This window comes from Lactuca serriola, chromosome 3 (assembly GCF_051521515.1).
Source record: "Lactuca serriola cultivar US96UC23 chromosome 3, Lser_US96UC23_V15, whole genome shotgun sequence".
Classification (NCBI taxonomy): Eukaryota; Viridiplantae; Streptophyta; class Magnoliopsida; order Asterales; family Asteraceae; genus Lactuca; species Lactuca serriola.
In genome coordinates, this window is record NC_136410.1 from 5,470,292 (window position 1) to 5,484,583 (window position 14,292).

At 34.1% G+C, this 14,292-nt stretch overlaps 1 protein-coding gene and 1 pseudogene across 1 annotated transcript; both read left to right on the plus strand.

Moving 5' to 3' along the window:
* The first annotated feature begins 506 nt into the window (after positions 1-506).
* LOC145091362 (UDP-glucuronate 4-epimerase 3 pseudogene) lies at positions 507-2,529 on the plus strand (annotated as a pseudogene).
* An 8,049-nt stretch (positions 2,530-10,578) lies between these two features.
* On the plus strand, positions 10,579-12,003 carry LOC145094981 (uncharacterized). The gene is made up of 5 exons (XM_079032930.1): positions 10,579-10,800; positions 10,870-11,119; positions 11,204-11,389; positions 11,509-11,750; positions 11,821-12,003. The coding sequence occupies exons 1-5, from the start codon at positions 10,579-10,581 to the stop codon at positions 12,001-12,003; spliced, it is 1,083 nt and encodes a 360-aa protein (XP_078889056.1).
* Positions 12,004-14,292: the final 2,289 nt, after the last annotated feature.

Consider the following 14,292-nt stretch of genomic DNA (forward strand, 5'->3'; position numbering starts at 1 on the left):
GCTAAACGCATAAAACCATGGCATTCGACATCTCCTAAATTCCTCAGTTGAATGGTTTAATTGTGAAAATTAATAATATGACTTTGGTTGAAAGAGTAAGATATCTTCCTTGCTTATATCATTTAAGGGTGTCGGTTGCAACTTACAAGGCTTTTCTGCCCATTATGAAAGATGATAGATCTAAGAGTAAATTACATAACAAGGGCATTATTGTCTTTTCATTTGTATTCAACAAAATAAAGTAAACGGATGGGTTAAATCCTAGGGACCAAAACTGTTACCAAATAGTGTAATAGGGACCTTCCATGATCAAATCAGGATACTAAGACCAAAACTGTTATTTCATGAAAACCATAGGGACCAAGATTGTAATTTACTCTATTTGTAAAAGTTTGACTGAAATTGTGATATGGTTATAAATCATAATCAGTTGGAAAAGGCTCAAAAAAAAAATAAATAAATAAATAAAATAAAAAATCATGAACTTATCAACTTTCGATTTCCCCAACAAAATAAACAAAATAAAACATTGTTTACGCTCATCTTCACTCGGTTTCTCCTCTACCAGATAGATCATCGCCATCAACAAGAGTGATTTAAGAGACGTACGCAGAAGGAACACATCATCGATTCGTTTCTCTTTCAATCCAGAGGGGTAATGGGGTTCTCTTCAATACCACCACTAAGCAAATCTCCAAATTAAACACTTTGTGTTCATCTCTTTCCCCTCTGTCAAAAAGAAAGAAGAAAAAAACCCTAATTTAGTACCCTGAAAAACCCCTAATTTCATTCCCCGCAAAGCGAAAACCCCTTTGCTTTTCCAGATTCACCCACAAGTATATCCACATTTGATTTCTGGGTTTTTGATTTTCGAAACCAAACATGACCTCTTTGAAGCCCATTTTGTCTCACATCGATAACATCCCCTCCACTCCGGGAAAATTCAAGCCGGACAAATCATCTCTGTACTACCTTCACCACCGTTTCCGCCTCCATAGCACTGTCCCAAGAATAACATTTTGGTCGCTCGTTTTTCTGGCTTTGATCTCTTTATTCTTCTTTATGTCGCCGCCTTCCACCACCGCCCCTCGCCGCGGCCTCCGTACCACCGCTTCCTACGGCGGATCGGGTTGGGAGAATCAGGTCAAAGCATCTGCTAAAATTCGTTCGCGCAATGGTCATTCGGTACTCGTCACCGGCGCCGCCGGTTTCGTCGGTGCACACGCGTCGCTCGCTCTTAAACGCCGTGGAGATGGTGTCGTCGGACTCGACAATTTCAATTCGTACTACGACATTACCCTAAAGAAATCACGAAAATCACAACTCCTTGACCGCGCCGGCGTGTTCGTGGTTGACGGTGACATAAACGACGCAGTTCTCCTCCGTAAACTCTTCGGCCTAGTCCACTTCACTCACGTCCTCCACCTTGCGGCGCAAGCCGGTGTCAGGTACGCCATGGTAAACCCTAATTCCTATATCAAATCAAACGTCGAGGGATTTGTAAACCTCCTAGAAGTTGCGAAATCAACAAACCCTCAACCTGCAATCGTCTGGGCATCTTCTAGTTCGGTTTACGGCCTGAATTCGAAGGTACCCTTCTCTGAAAAAGACCGAACCGATCAACCGGCAAGCCTCTACGCCGCCACAAAAAAAGCCGGTGAAGAAATCGCTCATACTTACAACCATATCTACGGTCTTTCAATCACCGGGTTACGTTTCTTTACTGTATACGGACCTTGGGGTAGACCAGATATGGCGTATTTCTTCTTCACTAAAGACATCTTGAAAAGACGACCGATTTCCATATTCGAAGGGCCTGATCATGCTACTGTGGCAAGGGATTTCACGTACATTGATGATATCGTGAAGGGTTGTTTATCGGCTCTGGATACTGCAAAAAAGAGCACCGGGAGTGGAGGGAAAAAGAAGGGCGAAGCACAGTTTAGGATCATTAATTTAGGGAACACTTCTCCTGTTTCAGTGAATAAACTAGTTAGCATATTAGAGAAACTGTTGAAGGTGAAAGCTAAGAAGAAGGTGGTTTTGATGCCTAGAAATGGCGATGTGCCATTCACCCATGCAAATATCAGTTTGGCTCGGAAGGAGCTTGGATACAGACCCACCACGGATTTGGAAACAGGGCTGAAGAAATTCGTGAAATGGTATCTTGATTATCATGGTGCAAAGAAGAAGAGTGCGTGGTGAATTGAGATAAATCAGGTTTGTTTTAACTCATGAACCCTTCTTCCATTAATTTGGTTTGATGATTTGTATGCATTCAGCATTCTTTTTGAACACTTTAGTGGAAGTGGAAGTGGAAGGAAGACTTTACTGTTTAGATTGAGTTATGTGAGGTCATATGTACAGTCTGTTGACTTGGTTCCATTCAGATTTGTACGTACTTAGTGTTGGTCAGATGGATATAATCCTTATTTCCTATATCTATTATTATTTTTATTAGTTTTTAGTATTTAGTATGATGAATTGATGATCTAAATAACCTAATTAATAGGTTGGTTTTCAGGTTTATTCATCTAGCCTTACTTTTCATCATAGTGTTGCATTGCATTGCATGGTTTGTTATTGTTCTGGTTTTTTACTCGATGTCAATGATTGATTATGCAAGTAAGTTGAGTGTTTATCTTTATAAGTTGTGTATGTTGGTTTGATTGCATGTTGATTTCATGATTCATAAATTATTCGAAGCTTTGATCGATTGTTAGGTAGGTATATCAATTAGATTGTATAGTTCAACAAAGTCCAAATAAGATTAAGCTTTTCATTGTTGATAATGTATCAAAGTTTGTGTTTTCATCCCTTGGATTATTGTTTAGATTGTATCCCTCTCTCTCTCTATAATTACATTTGATCTAGAAAAACAATTATAATTAGTATTTTAGGATATGATGTAGTTGTTGATATTACATGATGCAACTAATTAAATGATAGAATAATTTGAAAAAAAGAAATTATTGGTGTTAACGAAGTTCTAGTGTCTTCATCATAGATTAGATATGTTGTGTATTGTATGATCCATCGGTGGGATTTAGGTAAGATAACTGCAATTTCTAGATAGACATTATTCTTATATAATCTTGGATTTAACGTCTTACCAAATGAATACCATATTTCAAATGGGTTATCTTTATAAAAATAAAGGAAATTAGAAACAAGTTGTTATTTTGCATAAAATTATAAATTACTTGGAATGAAAAGTAAGTTCATGAATTTTCTTTTATTTTGTCCCAATATATTTATAAAATGTAGACTAAATTACACGAATCGTCCTTGTATTGGTGTCAAAAAAAACATTCAGACTTTTTTTTCAAAAATTAACTTGGACTGTTTCTGTATAATTTTTTTTTTTCACTCGGGTCGTCATTTTTCTTTTTTTTTTCAAAAATTAACTTGGATTGTCTCTGTATAATTTTTTTTTTACTCGGGTCGTCCTTTTTGACATAAAATGACCCTTTCACCATTAATAATTTTTTTTAAAACTTTTTAATATTTATTTATCATTTTTAGATTAAAAAAAATAATACCTTACCAATCAGCCCATCCCTTCTGCTCCCCTTTCCCCTTTGTTTTCCCATTTTCCTTCTACATCATTGAAACGAGGTCTCCAGGAGAAGACCACCATCCATCGCTCCATCTCCATCTTAGATTCTACATTCGCCGCCTATGTATCACTGTCACATATCTACACACTAGTCACGAAGTTGCCGACAACCACAACCACACATCTCTTCTCTTTCTTTCTCTGCCATCATTATAGCAACCATCCTCGTCTTCATCTGCATTCGAAACCACCACCCCCTTCTTCTGCACACCACCATCACCGTCTTCTCCTTCACCCCTCGCTTAATAGAAATGGAAGACCGAATCTATTTTTTTCGCCTCTATCTCTGTTTGAAACCCTAGATCGGAGGGATGAAACGTGTAAATTTAAACTAATGAAGAATGGCATGTGCAACTTTTAACCACACAATGGACGAGTCCAAGTTAATTTTTGAAAATAAGGGTTGAAAATGCTTTTTAGCACCTTGACAGGGACGATTCTGTAATTTACTCAAACATATAATTCAAAAACAGTAACCTCACAAAGTCGCAGCGAAGCCCACACTGACACATTCCAAATGGGCTTATTTGTTATGTTTGTCGTTTATGATATTGATGGGTTTATATCACATAAAATTCAGTTTTATTTTCCCGTATAGCCAATTTAATTAGCCACATTAAACACTTTACATGTTCTATCTATAGCTTATGCATATCACCATGTGATATCAAAGTTTGTTCCATACAAATTTTATATTTTCAAAATTAAAATTTTGTTTTAAATTAAATGATAACTGTATATTGTTTTATTTTAATTGTAATCATGTTATTGGTATTAAATTATCGGTGTTTGAGTTTGAGTTTGCTCATATGATTGTTGAATTTCTTAGAGCCTCTTTTATAGTAGAGCTTATTTGTTAAGCTTTTTCATGATGCCTATTAATTAACTCATATATTCAAATAAAACTCAAAAGAATCTTCATAGTACTAAAGCATATTCATCAACTTATTATGAGACCCACCAATTATATATATATATATATATATATATATATATATATATATATATATATATATATATATATATATATATATATATATATATTTATTTATTTATTTATTTATTTATATTTTATGTTCCCTTAGGAACAGTAAAGTTCCTGAGGGTTTGACATAATTGGTCCCTCTTTTTTATTTATTTTTACATTTTTGGTTATTTTTTAGGAACGTTTTAATATTCAAAGTTTGGCCACAAAGCTTTAAGGAATTGACAACTTTGGTCCCTTTTCTAAAAACTTGTTAATTCCAACCCTTTATAGTAAACTTACCCCTTTTTTTGTCAACTTTGTCCCCTTTTTTTTTACCCATTTTGACACTTTTAGTCATTTGAATCAAATTTTTTTCAATTTTTAGGAACCTTTTAATATTCAAAGTTTGGCCACAAAACTTTAAGAAATTGATGACTTTGGTCAATTTTCTAAAAACTTGCTAATTCCAACCCCTTTAATTCTTTAGCCATTTTGACACTTTTGGTCATTGGAATCAAAATTTTTACATTTTTTTAGGAACTTTTTTAATATTCAAATTTTGGCTACAAAACTTTAAGGAATTGACTATTTTGGTCCATTTTCTAAAAATATGCTAATTCAAACTCATTTAATTCTTTAGCCATTTTAATACTTTTGGTCCTTACAGTCAAAACTTTTATATTTTTTCATAAAAGACACAAAAAACGATCTGGGACGAAGCTCAGGTTTTTCCGCTAGTTTATCATTAAATGTGAACGATTCCATCAACAGCTTTTGAATTTATTTAGAAACGACTCACACATAATATACTTATTAGGGAATAAAATAAATTTGATTTTTTTTGAAGAACTTGAACGTTCAACAAAGAGTGTCACTGTAGAATACATAAATCTTTTACCACCAAAAGTCACTAAATTTGTGTGTATGTACTTTAAAACATTTGTTAGTATTAAGGTAATATTGTGATTTACTAAATAAAAAGTTTATATACATCAATTCTATTTTCAAATCAAAATTTACAAAATTAGAAAAAAAAAAAAAACCAAATAGAAAGTTACATGTTTTTGTAATCATATTCTTGTGATGCTTATTTTTATTGGAAAATAGATAAAAATAATAGTTAAATTAATGCGATGAAAACTTAAAAAATATGAATAATTTGATCTGATGAATATAGCATATGATATTTACTATAGCTTCTACTAAGAGAAATATAGAGATGATTACGGCTTGTTATCGTTCATGTATAATTGTTCTACGAGTCAAAAGTTTGAATTTATTTTTATTGTATGGGTAAAAAGTTTCAAAAAGCATTGTAGAAAGTTTTATTTTTAAATTTTTTAGTGAATTATTTGATGGATGTCTATATAATGCGATACACTATAAGCCTTAAGGTAACTTTACACCTTTTCATGTTATATATGGATATCGTTTTCCACATGAAATGAACAAAAGAGAAAAGGTAAAAAGATGTTTTGATGGAATTATTCAATTCGACTCAATTTAACTCGTTTAAATTCACGATAACCATTTTGGCTTTTTTTTTTTTGGAAACATGTTTATATTTATTTGACTTATTATCCGTTTTAAATGATTTTCTAACATGGTCTATTATTTCATTTTGTCATGTATAAATAAAACCTAACTATCAAAATCAATATCATATGCATGGAAGAAAGGAGGAACTTTGACGACTCTAAAAAAGGTTGATTTAAATTAAATGTGCATCAATCAATCACTTATACAAAGAAAAAGATGGATATCGTCCACTTTGTCAATCATAATTACATGCGATATTTCGCAACCAAACTCAATAACTTTAGAATTCAACAACAATTTTCTATTGGTAAAATACGAAATTCTTACAAAAATTTTAAAATACTTATTATCAATTTATTAAATAGTTACTAAGTTTGAATTTTGTTTCACTTAAATACCTCAATAAGAGTTGTTAACTTCCGACTTACAAAAAGTTAATTTAAACAAAACTTTCTTTCGTTTTTTATTAAATAAAATTACCAACAAAATAATAATAAATATTTAGGTGTTTTTACATCATATACATTCCAATCGAAAAATAAAATAACAAATAATTTTATTTTGTGCCTGACATATTTAAATTCTTGATTTTTAGTTTCCCATATTTCAGTTTCTTTTATTTCAAAAAGATCTTAAAACCAAAGATACTTTATTTTAAATCAATTATAATAGTTAATCGTCTACTTTATTGTTCATGCAAGATCAAAATATCAAATAAAATGATAGTTGACAGAGGTAAAATAAGCATCTATCTCGTTTGCTGGAAAGCTTGACTTGACTATTGAAATCAACAGCAACAAATCAACTTAATTAAGATTAAAAAGAATCCGTTCTTTGAAGAAGTCCTCACTTGACAACATATGGAGATTATGTAGCAAATGTCACTAATGCGTAACACATTGGGTTGTGCAACTTTCCTTCAAGGGCGGACCTAGGGGGTCCATTGTGACATCGACATACCCTGACTTTTCCGGCCGTAGTAAGGAATTTTTCGAAATTTTTATTTTTTCTACTAGCGTGCAACCCCTGACTTTTTCGTGCAACTCCTACTGTGAAATCTAGCGTCAACCCCTGCTTTACTTGAGCAGATAGGACACTGTGCCATCAACATACATACTTGCGAAGAAAGCACCTACCATGCTGGAAGTTAACTGCCTCCAACCTCATCTCGTTCATTCACAAAAGACCTTGCCTAGCTTTACTTTCTTTTTTTTTATACCAAGAAGCCTTTTGCTTGTCCCTTTCGCACAGGATCTTGATATCCCGGCTAGAGCGCTTTGATTTCTTCTTTCCCTGGGGTTCCTTCCCTCACTTGTTACTAGCAACTCTTCCTTTACATTTGAGAACAACATATTCTTTTCACAGCGGAATAGTCGAAACGATGACCGCTCTGCATCAGCAGTTCGCGCTGAAGCATTAACATAATCGGGGTATAAGAGCTTTAAGCGGCTCTACCCTCGAGAACATATTCATAGGACCATTATCTCAGCTCATATCGGCCGTTTTAAGCCAACTAATCGGCCAAGAGTATTTCATTTGAATTGGCATTGGACTTCACATGCTGACAATGTTCCATTTACAACGTCAACCACATTTTTTTTCTCTCTTTCCACTCTTCAAAACACAGCAAATGATTACCTTTCACTTCACCTTACTTTTTTATTTTATTTTTAAATATATATATATATATAAATATTATATGTTTTTAGGGAATTAAAAACCATAAATTTTAATATATTTTTTAATAACTTTTTAGTATTATATATAATTTAATAAAAACTAAAAAAACAAAAGAAAAAAAGTTATTGGCAAATCAGATGAAAGAGAGTGAGGGACGGATACTCCATGCAAAAAAATCTTTCACCTAAAGCACACCGGAAATGTATTGGTCCTGAATATGATTTCTTGTCCTAATCACCAAACTGAAGTATCTAAAATTGGTATACCGTCGAGCTTTATCACCAAAGTATTGATCCATATCACAACTCCATTGCACGTGAGCAATAACGTACTAATCATGTTTGGGGTCACTTGCCAAGAAAAAGGAAATTGTTGTTAACCATTAGTTATGGGTTTGTTTAGTGTTTCAACAAGATATTTAACAATTAACAGTGTTTTTATTCCCTTCTAATGTAGTTTTTGATAAAATTATTTTCGTAGTTTTCAATTGATTTAAGAACAAATTACGCGAATGGTCCTTTAGGTTTTGGATTTTTCCCTAATTTAGTCCCTACGATACTTTTTTCCCTCAAATAGTACCTATGGACCATAAGTTGCACGCGTTTGGTCCCCGAGTTGGATGTCCGTCCATTCCAACGTTAAGCTGCTCCATTTGACTTGCACATGAGGGTATTTATGTCATTTTAGCCTAAAGGACCTTTTCTGAGCATATAAATTAACAACTATATCCATTAAGGCGACGAGGTTTAGTTTCAAACATTGACTTTACACTCTATCTCTTTCCCCAAGAAAACCTTTTGATCATCCCATCTTCTCCAATCGTGAGTTCTTATCGTCGTCGGTCGTTACAGTTCAACTGATTGAACGGTGTATCGAGGAAAATGGTGCTCACATTGTGGTCTTTACGTCCACGCTACACCCAACCACCTAACCTACGTAAAGAATATGGTAAGCACGGACCTTGTAATGCTAGGTTTTGACAAAATGTAATTTTTCTTTCCTCCATCATTAACATTTTATTGTTCTTGAATGTTCACAGGTTCTATTTCAAGCTTTTGCACATTCAAGATAAATCATGGAGGTTCGTTCACAAATACGGTATCTGGAAGGTCATACATAGATGGGCTTGTTGATCACTTTGATTTTGTGGACATGGATGTGTTTTCAGTCCACGAGTTAGATGATATGATGGCAGTTTTAGGGTACAATGATGGTGGTATAATGTTTTACCATTTCATGATCCCAGAGACAAACTTGGATAGTGGATTGTTACCCCTTGGCACCGATCAGGAAGTCATTTAGCTGGCAAGGTTTGTGCTTAATCATAAGGAAATTAATTTGTACATCGAGCATGGAAATACTAGAGTAGTCCCTTACTTTAAGTCCCCATTGAAGGTTCGTATTGAGGAAGTTGAAGGGAATGATTCTCCTGAAATGAATAGGGTTAGAATGAAAAGGAAATCAATTGGGTCATGTAGTAAAAAGTTGGATTTGAATGAGTCCACTGATTTGTCAAAGTTAATTGTACCCTATGAACCTGTAATCAACAAAAAATACTCAGTTGATCGAGAGAATGATACCTTTAGGGGGTAGAGTTTAAGGATAACCATGGTAAAAAAGATGTTGACACAGGGGATGAGCACCAAGCAAAAGGGGATGTTGATCCAGTGGATGATTATGAGGTAATGGGGGATGTGGACGCAGAATATGGTGGGGGAAAAAATCTACATGATGTTGAGTTTTTTGAGGATGAATACAGTGGAAGTAAGGAAAGTGTTAGTGAGGGTCCTTGGAGTGAGGGTAATATGACAGATGATGAGAGTGAGGACGAAGACTTCTTTGTGGATTTAGAAAATATTATAGATGATGTGGATGTTGATATGAAAGAATTTCATATACATGTTGATGAAGATGTTGAGTGGGTTCAAAAAAAACCACCAAAGAAGCAAGTGGTAGTGGTGTTGACTTTACTGAAGGTGAAGATTTGGAGGTCAGACCCAGAATCGTTTGAGTCACCTATTATAGATGAAGATAACAACAGAGAGAGGATGTTGAGAGACATAAGAAAGGAAAAAAGTTATTCTGAGGGTGTAGTTCATCAAAAGGCTTTCACATCAGGACAGAAGTTCAAAACAAAGAAAGATGTGAAAGAATATATAAACAAACATGCAGTAGAAACCAAAAGGGATTTACATTTTGAAAAAAATGACAAAACAAGGATTAGGGCTAAGTGTAGAAGAGTGGTCCCAGATATGAGTGGTGGGCCATGTACAAAGTCAAGGACTAGATTCAAGGACAAAACAGTAAATATGAAAGAGGGTAAATGTCCTTGGGTTGTACTGGTGTCTAGACCTTAAGAGACAGATGACTGGGTAGTGAACACCCTAGTTAGTGAACATCGGTGTGTGCAATCAAGAACCATTAAAGCTTGCAACTACAAATTCATTGCAGCAAACATTGTGAAGCAAATTGAGAGTAATCCAACCATTCCAGTCAATGCACTTCAAGAAGATCTCATTCAAAAAATCGAGATGAACATGTCAAGAATGAAGGTACATCGGGCAAAGGAATTGGCTCAGAAGCATGTTTTTGGGGATTTGCAGAAACAATATGCTATTTTGAGGGACTATGACTAGAGTTGATGGAAATAAACTCGGGTACTAATGTGAAGATCGATTGTTACAGTGAGCCAAATTTAAATTCTGATACAAGGACATTTAGGAGAATTTACATTTGTTTAGGAGCATTAAAGGAAGGATTTAAGGCTAATCTAATGGATTTCATAGGGTTGGATGGTACTTTCATGAAAGGTCCCTATCCTGGTCAAATTTTGACTGTCGTAGGGGTAGATTCCAATAATGGGATATATCCTCTTGCATATGCTCTTGTTGAGAATGAAACCACCAATTCATGGACATGGTTTTTGGAACAACTTGGTGATGATCTAGAACTTTATGATAATTCAAACTTCACTTTCATCTCAGATAGGCAGAAGGTACATATACTTCAATTTAATTTGATATTGTTGTTATTCAATCAACTAAGTATTGAAATATTTAAATAGGGTATCATTCCTACAATTGCCAAACTTTTCCCTCAAGCTGAGCATAGGTTATGTCTGAGGCATATTTATGAAAATATGAAAAGGCAGTGGAAGGATAAAGAGCTCAAAGATTTGGTGTGGGCATGTGCAATTGCTACTACTTTAAGGCATTTTGAGAAAGCATTAGAAGAGCTAAAGAAATTCAAAGTTGAAGCTCATGATTGGCTGATACAGATTCCTCCAGCTCATTGGGCAAGATCTCATTTCTCAGGTTAGTACTTCATTTTTCCTTTATGTTAACATTTACTTGTCATTGTTAGGATTTATTCTCATTTTGTATTATATGAATAAACAGGGAAGGGACATACTAACATCTTGTTGAATAACCTGTGTGAGGTTTTGAATGGAAAAATACAAGGTGGTAGGGACAAACCTATCATTTATTGTTTGGAGTATATTAGAGAGTATTTGATGAAGAGAATTTGCAATGTCCAAAGAGAGATTGATAGATGCCATGGTCCTCTCACACCAACTGCCACAAGTCTTCTTGATCAAATGAAAAGACAAGCACAAAGCACATGTGTATTTTCAATGGGGTTAAAACTCAAGTCACTACTCATTGGGGTGATAAGTTTATTGTGAATTTGGATGAAAAAACAGACACATGTAGACATTGGGAAATTACATGCATGTTATGCTCACATGCAATAAGTGCAATATGGGACAAGATTAAACATGGAGCAAAGAATGTTCCTGAGTTGGAGCATTGGGTCCACCCATGCTACTGGCTAGTTACATGGGCAGAAGTGTACAAACACAAAATTGAACCTATAAATTGTAGATTGATGTGGCCCAAATCACAATGCCCAACCAAGTTGCTTCCACCCAAACATGTTGTTCATGTATGTCTTCATATATCAATATAACTGAAGTTTTTTAAGAACAACAATTTAATCTTATGTACATTTGTAGGTAGGTAGGCCCAAAAAGAAAAGGAAGAGGGCATATGATGAACCTGCTACACAGGGGCATAAACTGTCCAAGAGGTGGACCACTGTCACATGTAGAAAATGCAACAACAAAGGGCATAATTCAAGAACTTGTAAAGGTCAAGGTGGCCCTAATGACAAAAGAACTAAAGAAACAGGAGGATAGAAGTGAGGATGGGGGTGTTGTTGAGAACCATTAGGTCTTTTGATGTAATTTGCACTTTACTTTTATGGTTATGTTAACACCTATGTTTATGTACCAAAAAATACTTACTTTGGGCTCCTTATTTTGTATGGTCATGCATGTTGACCTTGAATCATTGTACACATAGGTAAAATGTGAAACAATGTCAACTGCTGTTGTGATATACAATAGCATTTTTGTTATATTCTTGTTCTTGTCAACTAGTATTTGTGATATTCAAAGTGTTTGGTCATGCATGTTGAATTGGTGTTCTTGTCAATAACATTTGATTGCACAAAGCCATGACACAATAACCTTGTTCTGAAATTAAACCATTTGATTACAAAAGACTATAACATTAAGACAACATTAACCAGAACATAATTTACTGCAGTCAAACTCAAAAAAGACACAAACATTACATAAACCATGGTACAATTTCCTATCTTCAGACTCAAAATAAGACCATCAGTACATTAACCCTATGACTACGACACTACTTCTTGCATTCAAACACCACATTCAGAGGCAACTTCGACCATGCTTCAAGTAATGAATTGCAAAAAGACCCCAACTGAAGAGAATGATTAACTTATACATCCTAGCTTGCAGTGTAGCTTGTTGAAGAGATTCTTGGAGCTTGTTCATAGACCTGATTAACCCAAGTATCACTTCCACCGATCTAGGGCACATCGGCTCATCAAATCACCCAATCCAACCACACCTTCTCTCATTACGAAGACAAGACCAAAATCGCCTTCCAGGGTTGCGATCTGACCAGGAAGTGACGATGGCTAGATCACGATTTCCACAAGCACATATCGGCATTTTCCTCAGCTTTCTTTCTCTAACAGTAGTAGTGATCAATTAAATTAGGAGGAAGAACAAGAAGAAGTAATATAAGCGTTAATTTATATGTTCAGAAAAGGTCCTTTAGGCTAAAATGACATAAATACCCTCATGTGCAAGTCACATGGGGGCAACTTAACGTTGGAATGGACGAACATTCAACTCGGGGACCAAACTCGTGCAACTTATGGTCCATAGGTACTATTTGAGGAAAAAAAGTACCGCATGGACTAGATTAGGGAAAAATCAAAAACCTAAAGGACCATTCGCGTAATTTGTTCTTTATTTAAATATAAGGGTAAAAAAAGGGAGTTGCATGTGATTAGGTTAGTTGGTGTAGTTCACATTTCCTTTATAGTATATAATTTTGTTCATGTGACCCTAATCTAACTTCTTGCTAGGTGACACTGTGGGGAATTTTTAGTTTTATATTTTTCTCGCCGGTTAAAAAAGATATACTCTATACTAATCATGCTTCAACTATTACCATTGTCTTGAATGGTGGAAGTGCAAGTAATATTGTAACGGTGAGTACTATTTCTTTAATGTTTCATTTCTTCTAAGATTGTTTATACTAAATCTATCAAATATTTTGTAAATTTATAATCAATAAAGAAAACATATTGATGGATTAATCAATTTATGAAATAATTAAAAAAAAAAAAAACAAATTGTATATAAAGCAACTGTCTTTCCACTTAAAGGTTTTAACTTGTTTCCAAATGTGCTTACACTATGTAGTATGTGATATATTGTTGGTGGCTATTGGACCACTGAGTTCATTATGTCCGGTAAAGTTTGTTCATCAACTTTTCATTTCAAATTTGAATTTTGATCGATGCATCCAACAAAATTTTGTTTTTTTCTCTACCGTATGTATTTTAAAATTATTAGATTATTAATAGCATTCAAGATTATTTGAATTAATAAATTTACTATATACTTCCAAAAGATATCAAAACAAATTCGTGCTTCATTTGTTCAAGTATCACTACCAAATAGTGGCTTGGGTTTGGGTTTAAAGCACCACTCGAGGAGTCAAGTTGGAAAAAATATCAGTTTAAAATTTTGACTTCCATTGATAGCTACGATTCATTAATAGTAGAGAAATATTCAAAATTCTTAATGGTTTCACCACTAAATATTCGATTCTTTACTTACAATCTTACATACTTATGTTATTTGGCTAGAATATCTTTCCACCAAGAATAATGCAGTTATTATAAATGTCAGATATTCAATAAATTGACGTTTTAAAAATCGTAGGTCTAATGAATATACTATAGTACCAAATAAACTCAGAATTAATTACAAACAAAAATAATATGGACGAATAAAATAGACAAAAAATATATTATTCCTCTTTATATCTTTGTATTTGTTTCCTCCACTTATAGAGTCATTTAAAGGAATTATTAAAAG

Bases quoted from the DNA above. Each gene is read 5' to 3' on its own strand.
- LOC145094981 (XM_079032930.1), top strand. From the start codon at position 10,579: ATGGATTTCATAGGGTTGGATGGTACTTTCATGAAAGGTCCCTATCCT. The intron at 11,120-11,203 runs GTTAGTACTTCA...ATGAATAAACAG, and splicing joins GGCAAGATCTCATTTCTCAG to GGAAGGGACATACTAACATC. The intron at 11,390-11,508 runs GTCTTCTTGATC...ATGAAAAAACAG, and splicing joins TCTCACACCAACTGCCACAA to ACACATGTAGACATTGGGAA.